Below are 13,527 nucleotides of genomic sequence, written 5' to 3'. Positions count from 1 at the left end.
TTTTAAACATTTATCTTTATCCAATCCATCCAATCAAACATTGGATTCAATAAAATAGTCATTTTCAGACATCTAATCCAATAAAAAAAACAAACATGGGCTACACATCCAATTCAACCAAATAGTCCGGGATATTTAAGTCCGAAGATTCAAATCCGATAGATTCTAATTCGATGAATTCTAATCCCCCCTTATTTAATCTATCCAATCAAACACACTCTAAGTTGTTAATAATTTACTTAAAAGTGTGCTATTATATAAAATAGTAATTTACTTAGTGATGTATATTTATTATAGAATATTTATACAAAATTTTCATATAAAATGCTATGACTTCTTATCTCTAATTAATTTTTAATCAAAACACATATCATTGTCTTCATAATTCTCTTATATTTTTTGTATAAATTTTCTGGTTGTAATTTTAAATAAAATATATAAATATCATTATCATAAACATCATTTCATATTTGTTTAATTTGACAAAAACAATTTAAATTTCTTAAAACTAGAAATAAATAATGAGTTTAATGCATTTATATTAACGCTTTTACAATAATAATAATAATAATAATAATAATATATATGTTAAAACCTATCACCTACTTCACCCACTTAAACCTACTCCACTAAACCTAACCCACTACACCACTACCACCTCACCTACTCCACTAAACCTAACCCACTACACCACTACCACCTCCACTTCACCTACTCCTTACCTACTACATACTCACCCTCTTCTATATATAGGAATCATGAATCATTGTAATAAATATAACATTATATCAATCAATAATACAATTCTCTATTTCTCTTTATACATTAAATTTCTACATGGTATCAGAGCTATAAGATTTAGGCCTATACTCCTTTCTTTCCGGCGGGCAGCCGGCCGGCAACCTTGCCTTCGCTGCCCGCTGGAGTTTTTTCTACACATACATTCAGTTTCCTACTGCTGCACCTCCACAACCGGCAGACACCACTGCTGCAACTCCACGACTGAGCTACCATACAGCCTCCAAACCGTGACCATGCACACATGCACAACTTCTCTCTCTCTCCAAGCCATTGCAGGATTGTAGAATTGCTACAAAGCCAGCATCACTGATTTTAGAGAATCCACCGAATGTCACTGATTGTAGGCCTCCGCAACTCACAGAAAGGAGGAACATGCCCATATCATTTACTGATAGCATAATCTACGAAATCCTGGAAAAGGCGGATTTAGAGACGCTTTGCTCCGCAGCTTGTGTCTCCGACACCATTCGATCCTCTGTCTACCGTGTCCTTTCTTCTCTCCCCACTCTCGATCTCTCTTCGTTTTCTCCAGATGTGGAGACTCTGGATTGCATTCTGAATCGGTTTGGGGGAGGACTCAGAAGCGTCACCGTTGATTGCCTACGCCTCCATGATTCTTCTTCCGTCACCAATTTTCTTGGAGAACAAATCCAGGAATTGAATTTGTTCAAGGGTTCATGCTTATCGCATGAAGTTCTTGCTTCCATTGGACGAACATGCCCTAATTTACGGGTACTTGTGCTGGAATTGGCAGGAGGAGACTCACCAGAGATGTTCAAGAGGAACCTTACACATATGCTTAACAGTTGCTCATGCTTGGAGTCACTTTGTATAAAGATCCGAGGGATAGAACTTGATGCAAATGGTTTTCAGTCAATGGAACTGTCCCTTCCCAAAACTGTCAAAGTTCTAAAATTGCAGCCACTGCTTATACAAGATGCCATCCATTTCATACGTGAACTCAGAGATGACAAAATTTTTTTGCAGAACTCAACCAGACTCAGCATCCCTGTCTGTCCAGGGTCTCTTGGTTTCGCTTTGCAGAGTTTATCGCTTGTCTTAGATATTATATCTGATGAGCTTGTCATCTCCATCACTAAGTCTCTCCCATTTTTGGTCGAGCTCGATCTGGAAGACAGACCTATCGAGCAACCACAGCTGCCCTATGACTTGACAAATAGTGGCCTTCAGACCTTGGGGACTTGTCAGCATTTAACTGGTCTCTCTCTTGTACGAAATAGACAAAATCACCTAGTAAAGCTGCTTCAACAAAAGCAGACCCATCATCCACCACTTTTGCACAAACCCATATAACCACAGCAGAACTCATCATTCACCACTTTTGTCTCCCTCTTTTCGTTTCTTTTTCTTTTCCTATTATCCACCCACTCAACTTTCTTTTTCTTTTTTTATTATTTTACTCCATCTTTTGAAAAGCACACGAAACACAAATTGATTTGCACATGTATCTCTTTTCTTATTTATTTATCATCACACCCAGACACCAACTTTTGTCCCCCTCTTTTCATTTCTTTATTTTTTTTCTTTTACTCACCCATGTGACCCACGATGTTCCAACCTATACTTTTTCTTTTCATTACACTCTTGTTCCCCACTTTCTTTATTATATATATATATATATATATCTCTTTTTATTATATTATATTAAAAAATAAAAAATAAAAAAATCATCTCTCCTCCGTTTGATTTCCAACTCCATTATTTTTATTTATTTTCTCCAAACCACTTTCCGTCTTTCCCCCATCTTTCATTTTTTATTTTAAATATATTTTTATTATTTTTTCTTTATTTTTTCTTTCACATTATTTTTAATCTTTTTCCAATTCCATTCATACCATATAGCTTTGCACACCAAACCATATTTTATTCATCTCAGGGATCCACCCCGATCACAATTTTACACAAAAAAAAAAAAAAAAAAAACAACAACAACAACAAACCACCACACAACACCAACAGCTTTGTTTTCTTTTCTGCAGCCGGCCATCAACCGACCTCACTTCTTCGCCTATTCCGCCGGTCTTTTCTTCTTGCCTCCGTCTTGGGCGGCCCTTGCCGGTGCTGCCTCCGTGTTTCCCACTCCACTGGGCACGATCACTACTCCCTGCTCCTCCACTGCAGCAAATGGCGGCCCTCCAAATCGGAACATAACGGTGGCCTTCCGCTTCAGCTCCTTATTTTCCGCCTTTAGCACACTTATCTCTGCTCGCGCATCCTTATACATGCGCTGGAGCAGAGCCAGTTGGGCGTTTACTGCTGCACCTCATTTGTCCTACTCTGCAGCCGGTGCGACAGGTTTGTGACCGCCGTCATGGTCTCCACACATGACTTCAAAGTATACTGATTGGCCTCAATATCAGTTTGCACCGCCATTTTTTGCTCCACCGACCGCATCGGAAAGTTCAACGGAGCAAAACCAGAGGCGCTTGGTTGAGGTTCACTGGCCACCGCACCAGTTATCTCTCTTGTTGACTCGTTGAGGTCGGGAAAAAGAGTGAGCAGACCACGGGACGAAGAGGCCATATTCTGGGTAGCTGAACGGGAAGACGAGGCCATGTTATGGGTTGCTGAGTGTTTCAGAGAAAGGTTGGTTACAGAATGGCAACAGAGTGTTCCAGAATCTCTTTCTCAGAAACGGAAGAGTTTTTTCAAAGGATTTTCGGCGGTTTCAGACTGGTTTGCACAGCCTTCGCCTCAACCTTGGTTAAATAGCCGAGGCCGACACGCTACTCTGTCGCTCACGTGCCTCGCCGCGTCTCCGGCTCACCTTTTGATGGCTCGACGCTTTCTGTCAGGCACGCCTTTTGATGAAGTGGGCGCGCCTTTTGAGGGCGCGACTTTTGAGGGCTCACTATATATATCCATATATATATATATTTGGGCAGCCTATATACACCATCATACAGTGTATTTTTTAAGGGTCCGACAAGACTCTGTAAACTGTCCCGACATTGATTCCGGTTAGCTCCTTCAAGGGTCCGACAAGACTCTGTAAACTGTCCCGACATTGATTCCAGTTAGCTCCTTCATGGGTCCGACAAGACTCTGTAAACTGTCCCGACATTGATTTCGGTTAGTTTCTACAAGGGTCCAGCAAGACTCCGTAAACTGTCACAACAACTATCACAACATTGTCTGCTACAACGGTCCGACATGACCGCATAAACTGTCTTCTACATCGGTCTGACACAACCATCCAGTGTCCTCTACAACGTTATGACACCACCATACAGTGTCTTCACCATCGGTCTGACACGACCATACAGTGTCTCCTATCCTCTTTTCTTTTATGTATTCGTCTATTTTCTTGTTTTGTTACTCTCTCCAAACTCAAGTTGGCTAGTTCCTATCCCCCTTGAGTTTGCGGGGGGCTGTTAAAACCTATCACCTACTTCACCCACTTAAACCTACTCCACTAAACCTAACCCACTACACCACTACCACCTCACCTACTCCACTAAACCTAACCCACTACACCACTACCACCTCCACTTCACCTACTCCTTACCTACTACATACTCACCCTCTTCTATATATAGGAATCATGAATCATTGTAATAAATATAACATTATATCAATTAATAATACAATTCTCTATTTCTCTTTATACATTAAATTTCTACATAATAATAATAATAATAATAATAATAATAATAATAATAATAATAATAATAATAATTCAAATTGCTCTCAATGAATTTTCATAGTTTGAAATTATTTTGTAATCACTAAAAAAAAATAAAAATATTCACTGAAAAAATGAAAAACAAAAAACTCAATTTTCAAAAAACTGAATTTAGAAAACTAAAACCAAACACATGATTGTTTTTGGTTCCTGTTTTGAAAATTTTGGAGTTTTTGTTTGGTTATTTTGAAAACCGAACAAAGTTTTTTGAAAACTAACATGGGAGTATTTTTTGGAGATTTTTATTGATAAATCCATTTTGGAGTTGTTATAACCAATTAGGTCCACAAAGAAATGTTATAACCTGATTAGTCCCATATACTTTTCTTTTTATTCCATGAGGTCCATTTTACTAATTTTATATTTTTACCTAGACTATTATGCCCTTATATATATATATATATATTGTGTTAATATACATAACACGTTGCCTCTTTTTTCATTGATTAAGTTTTGGTAGTTTCTATCTTCACGCTTTTGATCATCATTCTAATTCAGATGGATACGTTTCTATTTTGCATGCTCGTTCCAAGGCTTTGATGCACTAGGGTTTCATTGTTGTTGTTGTAGTATGGTTCAGTGATTTTCAAGTGAAGACGACGAATTGGACGGTGTTTGGTTGTCACATTTTCTGGAGTATAACTAGTTCAAATCAGTTTTTTTCGAGTTACAGGACGATTGTAGGATTGGATGATTAAAGTTAGTATCATTTTGGTTATGAATACATGTTCAATTTATGTTTTGATTTGTATGATGGATCAGATGCTTTGTTTTTTGATTGATATGGATTAGATGCTCTGTTTGTTCAATTATATGCATTTTACGTAGTCCTGTGGAGGAGAGGTTATTCAGATTATGTAAAGAATGTGGATGTTCTCATTTTACTTTGACGTATCTATAATGAGGCTCTGTGTGGGTGATATAATTCAGAGTATATGTATCAATGTGAATGTTTACATCTTGTTAATATTATGTGAAAAATGTGGATGTTCTCATTTTACTTTGATGTTTTCTTAATGAGGCTCTGTGTGGGTGATATAATTCAGATTATATGTATCAATGTGAATGTTCACATCTTATTAATGTGAAGTTATGGAGGGTTGCTTGCATGTTGTGTATTGTCACCTTAATGTGGTGGTGTCATTTTGATATTGTAAAATGTTTTATGTTGTGTAAAGATGGTGGTGATAGTTTTCATTATGGATTTAGCACTTGAATTGTACACATAAGCATCTTATTTTGCACAATGTGAATTTTTATATCATTTTGGATTATTGTTGATTGTTGTATTGTTGTGTTTTTACAGGAGATGGATACCTTTATGATGTTGGTGTGTACATATGATTGCAGTACAACTGTAATAAATGTTGCCCATGCATTGTATTATTTGCGTTTGGTGGAGTGTTTGTGTGAAAAATGGGGTGAGTTGTCTGCTGGTTCTATTTCATTGTTCTGTCGGCTACCTGGGATTAATAGGTGTGATTTGGACAATAAGGAAGAATTTTAGAACATGTTACTGCTTGCTAAATCAACAGGGGTACAATATATAGAAGTTGTCGTTGAGTTGAAAAGTGATATTAGTCAGTCGAGTAGCTCTGGGTCGCTATGTGTGGGATGTGAGGAAGAAATTGATGCACTACGGAGATTTTGCCACCATAAGGAGAAGGTGTTATTGTCAGCCCCTTGGGCAAATGGTATTACGCATGCGAGACAACGGTTTGTTGGAGGTGCACAAGAATTTCGTGATGTTTTATGTAAGTATGCCATCCAATGTGGGTTTCAGTTTACGTATGTCAAGAACGAGACAACAAGGGTTACCGCTGTGTGTGCGATGCGCGAGGAGAGAGGCTGCTTGTAGGCTATACATTGTAGAGCACAACATGCAAATGATTTTTTCTACATCAAGAGGTTTAGTGATGTACATAGTTGTGGTACGAACATCGAAGAATCCGTGAGTTAGTTCTGATTTGGTGTCAAGTACCATATCTGAAATTGTAAGGGACAAGCCGTTGACTCGACCGTGTGAGGTGGTGACTATTTTGAAGAGAGATTATGGGCTAGATATGAGTTACCACGTGGTATGGTTAGGCATGAAGAAAACAAAGGTTATTATTCATGGAGATCACTCATTATCGTTTGACCAGCTGTGGTGGTATTCGGATGCTGTGATGCATTATAATCCGGAGAGTTATGTCAATATTGACTATGATGCGAGTAGTCAACAGTTTTGTCGTTTCTTTGAATCATTTGCTGCGTGTATTTATGGGTTCAATTCTTGTCGGCCTTTATTATTTCTGGATGGAACATTCCTCAAAGGAAAGTACAAAGGTCAGTTACTTGCGGCAACAACGAAAGATGAAAACAATGGTTAGTATTTTTTTTAGCTGTCTATTTATGTAAATATTCACATTGAGTGGCATAGTGTAGACATATAACAGACGATTACACAGTGTGTTCCACATTTACACTAGTGTCGATGTTTACATCAATACACATTGATGTGAATAACAACATAATATGACTGAATGAGAAATTATCAGTAATGTAAACATTCACATCAGTATACATTGATGTGAATGTTCACACCCGTGTCTACTATTGTGAGTTTATCCATTAATGGACGTTAATGTGAATGTTCACATCATTAATGTTTACGAACCTAAATCCAAAAACAACAACAGTAATAGGGCAATGTACATATAAACATTCACATGACTTTGGAATATTGTGAATAGTTGTTTAATGGTGTTGTGTTGTAGGTCTATTTTCTGTTGTATTTGCGATTGTTGATTCAGAGACCACGGCCAATTGGTCATGGTTCTTGCACGAACTTGGGAAGGTTGTTGATGGTAAGCGCCATATTACTTTTATTTCGGATCGTAATCTTGGTCTGTTAGAAGCTATGCCAAAGGCGTTCCTATAGCGATCCCAGTTTTCCCTTTTTTGTTTATTGTATTCCGGACTCGGTTCCGTGGATGTGTTATTGTCATATTCTCATTTCCATCCTTTACTCTTTGTATTTGAGTCTTGGGTTATGTTGGGCAGGTTTGAAACAGGTTAGTTGTGTTTGGAAACCAAGAGTTAATGCCCAATTTTTGGCCTTCACGCTCGAGCAGGACTTTTGACGCTCGAGCGGGCCCTTGTTGTTGCTTCTTCGCTCGAGCGGGCGTTTTGACACTCGAGCGTGGTTATTCATCTCTCAGCATTTTGTTCTGCAGGTCATCGGACGCTCGAGCGTCCACTTTCACGCTCGAGCAGGGACCATCGACTGCAAAACTTCTGGAAGTGTGCATCCGGCGCACGAGCGGCGCTTTTGACGCTCGAGCGTAGGTCTGTGTTTAACGCTCGAGCGGGCGTTTCACCCTCGAGCGTACTTGTTTGTATATCAGTACGAACAATAACTTTTTGATCATTTTTTCGGCTTCTTCTCTCTCTCTAACTTTTCAAAACACAAACTTAAGAGCTTCTCACTCTAGATCTCAACTTCTCTCTAAGGTTTAATCTAGTTCTAGTGTGTTTCTAGCCTAGTCCCTTTGTAAAAAAGGTTGTGCTTGGTGTAGCCTTCACTTTGATCCGAAAATCTCTTGGTTTGGAGCACTTCAAGTTTTTTTCAACTTCTCCATTTGGTCTCTTCTTTTGAGGTAGGGATAACTACTCATATTTATGGTCTTTGACATAAACTTATAGTCATTTTGATGTAATGTTGAAGTTGGGTAATTTTGGGGGTTAGGGTTTCAAATTTTATAAAGAGGGGTTTTGTTCTTTTGACTCATACATGTATATTTTGGGTCTTAAAATGAGGTTATTGATGCTTAATGAAAATATTTGAGCCTTTGGGCCTATGTTGAGAAAAGGGAGAGGAAAGCCCTAATTTGTTGTTACGAATTAATTTGTACAATTAATTTGGAAAGTTATGAAAGCATGAAATCGAGTTGAAATCCATGAAATTGAGGAATTATGGGATGGAATGGTGTAGTTGGATTAATTTATCGCTCACCTATGAAAATGTTGAGATTATATCTGTTTGATGTATTTGTTATCTGTTTAGAAATAACTGCTTTGGGCTATCGGTGGAGGATAGTCGTAATTGTTGTAGACACTGTTTGTTGATTAGGGAAAACTAAAACTAATCGAACGTGTTATGTCATTGAATATGACAGTTGGAATAATACATTAAACATGTGTATTGATTGATTATTGCATATGAAAAGTGTTTAATACCTTGTATGCGCATATTGTGTGGGAGGAGATAGGGGATGTACTCCATGGTTTGGAAGGAGATAGGGGATGGACTCCTAAACCGGATATTATTTGGGAGGAGATAGGGGATGGACTCCATTGATACAACAAATATGTGTATCTATTGTGAAGTATGGAAGTGATTTGATGTGAGTTGTTATCTCATTTAAAAAAGAAGTGCTTTAATATGAGTCGTAGTCTCATTAAATTGTTGGCCAGGTTCTGAGTCATGTTATGAATTAAAAATTTGATAAGTAAAGGAAAGTGGAATGAAATATAGACATATCTGTCATGGAATTGGATTGTGTTGTGCGTTGGGTTGTATGAGTTAAATATCTATCAAATGCTAATGTTTTAGTTATTGCTCATATTATGTTTAGCATATCTCTACTGGGCGTTGGCTCACCCTATATGGGACATTATTTTCAGGTGTAGGTGATATGCCGCCTCCAATGTCTTAGCTTGGGAGGTTGTAAAAGTTGAAGGCGTATCTTTTTGTGATTATTTTGTGTATTACATGTAAATCAAGCCAAGGGCTTATTTTGTGTTTTGAGTTAGTACTCCCTTTTTGTAACCAAGTGTTGGCTTGGAAAGTTGTAAACCCGTAGGGCATTTACTTTTGATGTCAACATGTAATACTTCTGTAATGAATACTCTGATAAATAGAATTATGTTTTATTCTCTTAAGTTTATGGATGTCTTGAATGTATGATTTATGGGTTTATTTCAAGGGCGTTACAGTTCCCATCGGCTCACAACGGTTATTGCTTACAACACTTGAAGAGCAATTTAAGAGACCGGATGAAAGGAATTGATAATAGATTTAGGGATCACCTAGTAAGTAGTTTGGGTGACTGTGCTTACGAGTCAACTGTGGTAGGGTTCCATGAAAAGCTTGCAAAATTAAAGGAGGAGGGTAAGCAACGAACACATAATTTTTTCAAGGACTTGGCACCTGAGCACTGGGCAAATTCATACTTCAGGTAATAATAGTTTCCTAAAGTATTCCATTTGTCAAGTTTAGAATGGTAGCGATGTGAATTTTCAGTTATGTTTTGTGGCAATGTGAAATTTCATATTCAGTTTCGAATAAATTAAATTCCATATTGTACAATGTTTGTGATGTTGTTCAGGGGCATGCGTTATGGGGAGATGACATCCAATGTGGCGGAGTCATTTAATAATTGGATTAAAGAAGCACGCAATCTTCCTATCACTCAAATGGTGGACACTGTGAAAACCCACATTTAATTATTCTTAAAAGAAAATAAATAAATAAATTAATTAATTAATTTTATCCAGAGTCTATCTGAAATATATATTAGTGTAAAAGTTAGTTTTAAATTAACCCAATTCAATCACTAACAAAGACATTATTAAGAATAAAAATTTTGTGGGTGTTCAATATTTGTTGTTTATAAATTATTTTAATTATGATTCAATATGATAATTATTCTTACTAAATACCTTAGTTAAAAATCTTAGTGTATCAATTTTAAAAAATCCACACAAATACAAAAAAAAAAAAAAAAGAATCAAACCTTGCAGATTTTTGGTGGCAACTTTCCACATGTTTAATTGCATGTTAGTATAGGAAATGAGAGCCCCTTTATGCCTCTTGGAAATGGGAAGGTTGGATAGAAGGAAGAGAAAGAGGAAAAAAGAGAGAGAGAGAGAGAGAGAGAGAGAGAGAGAAGGGGGTTGCTCAGCAAAGGAATCCATGCATTGTATATATATACATGCATGCTTGCATTTGGTGAAGGAGGGAAGAAAAGAAAATTCTGTGAGCAACAAAGCAGTAGGAGAAGAAAAAGAGTGGGGGATTAAGGAAGCTAAAATTTTCTACCATTTCATCATCCTATTATTAAGTAAGAAAACCTTATCAACCCTCTCATTTTTTTTTAATTGTTGAAATTTTCAGATTATATTCATATGATAAAATGACTATGGATAGAAATTCTTATATATGTATGTAAATTTTGTGATGTGTATATCAAATATTTGAAAATATTGATAGTCTTAAAGTCATGGTATTATTGTAAAAATAGGCTTACATGTGTAGTTTATACCATTAAAGAGAAGATTGAAGAATTTATTTTGTCCTTAAATCTGTCAGAAAATTTGTACGAATTTTTAGACAATTTTATACTTAAAATTTGAAGATTATTTATTCTACAAAGTTGTTTAGAATGATGTCTAATTCATCCATGAATTTTTGTAACAATTATGAAGTTTTGTACGAATTTATACCGATTTTTAACCAAATCTAGAGCTATATGCAGATTTTACTATGCGTTTGAAAAATCATTAAAATTTTATACTAAACCAAATATGGTAATTTCTAAATAAAAAATGAAATTTGAGAAGTCTAATTTCGTAATCAAGTTTTAAATTATGGAATTGATTTATAAATTTAAGTATGGAATTAATTTAAGAAAATGTGATAAATCTGTGTCATAAATTTTCTTGGAATTTTTCAGAATTATTTATAATTTATTTTTGGAAAATGATTTCTGAAAAATGACCATAACATGTTTATTGAGTATTATGTAGATTTATATGAATTTTAGAGTTGTATAAGTAATTTATTTATAATTTTAATTATGAATTATGCATTCTAAAAAATCTGGTAGATTAAGGAGGAATCAAAAAAAATATATATCTTCAATTGTTTATTTGGACTAAAAAAAAATTTAATATTATGCTAGTCTAATCTTATAGATTAAAAATCCATGCATGTGTGTAACTATGATTTATTGGTATCTAAATTATTATTTCATACCATAGTTTAAATAAATTATTTATTTAAATTTTGTACAATTATTTATTATTGTGTGACATATGTAATATTTTATGTTAGAAATTTTAATGAGTTGATATAACATTATTAATAATTAAATGTTGAATAATTGTGAATATCTCAACAAGTAAAGAAACACGAAATTTAATCAATGATACGTTAAAATTTAAAAGTGATAGGGTGAGCCCGGTTTAGAATCTTGCGCAAGTGAGTTGCAAACCCTAACATGGCACGGGAAGGTATTTCGGCTCTTATCAGTGTAGGCGATATAAGGTTGGTGGTGCGGGTATCACAACATAGACCGTTTCCTAGGGGCAGACCGTGATGTCACGACTCGGGTATGTAATCCTGGTGCGTGGGCATCATTGGTAGTTACAGGAAGTAACATTTGAACATTTGACCAAGGGGGAGTCAGAATTGCCCATGGCCATTGCTTAACTGTTGAATGGAAATAGTGCTCCGCGGGGAGTTACTTAAATTTATCTGATAAACTAAATCTTTGAAACTTTAAAAAGAAGGTGGGCATATTCCTTATGATGAAATACTGCTTCCGTTTGTTATATTTTTTTTATTTGATTTATTATTATCTATTGTTATTATTTCAGCTGATAACATTTCTTTTATGCTTACTAAATGTTACTTGTTATTCTGTTACTACACATTATTCATAAATTGTGAGTATTATTATCGGGGTGAGTATTTTCGGGTTGTAGTATCTTGTTGAGCTCGTCGCTCACTGGCATTCCCGTTGCCCTAGCATTTTATGCCAAGTACCGAAGAAACCGAAAGAAACACCGAGGCCTTGCAAGGCGACACTCAGCCTTGGTTAGCTTGAAGAGTGCCCAAGATCTATGAACCATTTTTCTAAGTTTCTAGTTTTTTTTTTTTTTTTTGTTATATTCGTGTTGTTTTTATGTACTAAGACTAAGTTTTAAGTTTTTATTGGAGTTGTAATTTAAGAACTTTTAATTTCTGGGTTGTTAATTAATGCTAGTAATATTGGTGACAATATTGATGAGGGGTTAGTTATTAACAAAATTGATTTTAAGTTCTAAATCTTATTATGATGCCCTCAAATCTTGGGGCGTCACAGACACAATTCGTACTCAGTTGATACGTCAAATGTTTGCACGGCGTGACCAAGAAAACAAATGTAATGAGCTTATTTGTCCTACATTCGAAACAATGCTTATGGATTCGTTCAATGACAGCAAGCCTTGGCAAGTCAGCAAAGCCAATGAGGATGTGTTTGAAGTTCATTCGATACCATCTGTTACAGTTGATATTACAAGGCATACATGTTCTTGCTTCAAATGGCAAACCAACGGATTCCCATGTGACCATGCTGTGATTGCTATTCAAAAGAGCCGCTACAATCTCAATGATTGTGTGGAACATTACTTTTATGTAGAGACATATTGTGCAGCTTATTCGGGTGTCATATTCCCTATACCATCGGTGGAAAAGCCGTCTTTTGATCCCACGGACTTTACTATATACCCACCGACTGTGAAAAGACTACCTGGAAGGCTGAAAAAGAATAGAATCCTATCAAGGGGTGAGAAACTGAAGCAAATAAGGTGCGGGAGATGTGATAAGTTAGGAAGTCATAATCAGAAATCATGTAAGGAGCCGATATAGGATGTACATTTTTCATTTCAACATTGTGTTTTACATGGGATTTTATATTGATTTTTGAAATAAGATTGTGTTGTGTTGGCAAACATTATATTACAATAAGATTACGTTGTGTTGGCAAGCGTAATAATGGTTTGGCAAACTTAGTATTTGATTTGTGTTTTTTCTTTTTCTTTTTGGGTACCAAAATGATATTTTGTTGAAGTTTTAATGATGAATACATGATGTGGACATTCACACTTGCTTAAAAAAATTCATATTATGTGAAAACTCGCACATGGATTGAACATTTTTACATTATTGTTGTTAATGTTGACATGAATATAAACTGTGATGTGAACTT

The 13,527-nt window shown here is 35.8% G+C and overlaps 1 protein-coding gene and 1 pseudogene across 2 annotated transcripts; both read left to right on the top strand.

Moving 5' to 3' along the window:
• The first annotated feature begins 578 nt into the window (after window positions 1-578).
• Window positions 579-3,950, top strand: LOC145822399 (F-box protein At-B pseudogene; annotated as a pseudogene). Its single transcript, XR_014363622.1, has one exon. The product of XR_014363622.1 is annotated as an F-box protein At-B pseudogene (transcript).
• Window positions 3,951-6,597: 2,647 nt separating this feature from the next.
• Window positions 6,598-13,187, top strand: LOC145821375 (uncharacterized). The gene is made up of 3 exons (XM_082917886.1): window positions 6,598-6,874; window positions 7,267-7,356; window positions 12,640-13,187. Exons 1-3 carry the CDS (start codon window positions 6,598-6,600, stop codon window positions 13,185-13,187), a joined length of 915 nt encoding a protein of 304 aa, XP_082774012.1.
• Window positions 13,188-13,527: the final 340 nt, after the last annotated feature.

Source organism: Camellia sinensis, chromosome 3 (assembly GCF_055761805.1).
Source record: "Camellia sinensis isolate YWXY chromosome 3, ASM5576180v1, whole genome shotgun sequence".
Taxonomy (NCBI): Eukaryota; Viridiplantae; Streptophyta; class Magnoliopsida; order Ericales; family Theaceae; genus Camellia; species Camellia sinensis.
The sequence above is the reverse complement of the archived record's forward strand: the minus strand, read 5'-3'. Positions and strand labels throughout refer to the sequence as shown.

Coding starts and splice junctions, on each gene's coding strand:
- LOC145821375 (XM_082917886.1), top strand. CDS start 6,598: ATGAAGAAAACAAAGGTTATTATTCATGGAGATCACTCATTATCGTTT. Junction 6,875..7,266: donor AACGAAAGATGAAAACAATG/GTTAGTATTTTT, acceptor GTTGTGTTGTAG/GTCTATTTTCTGTTGTATTT. Junction 7,357..12,639: donor ACTTGGGAAGGTTGTTGATG/GTAAGCGCCATA, acceptor GGGGCGTCACAG/ACACAATTCGTACTCAGTTG.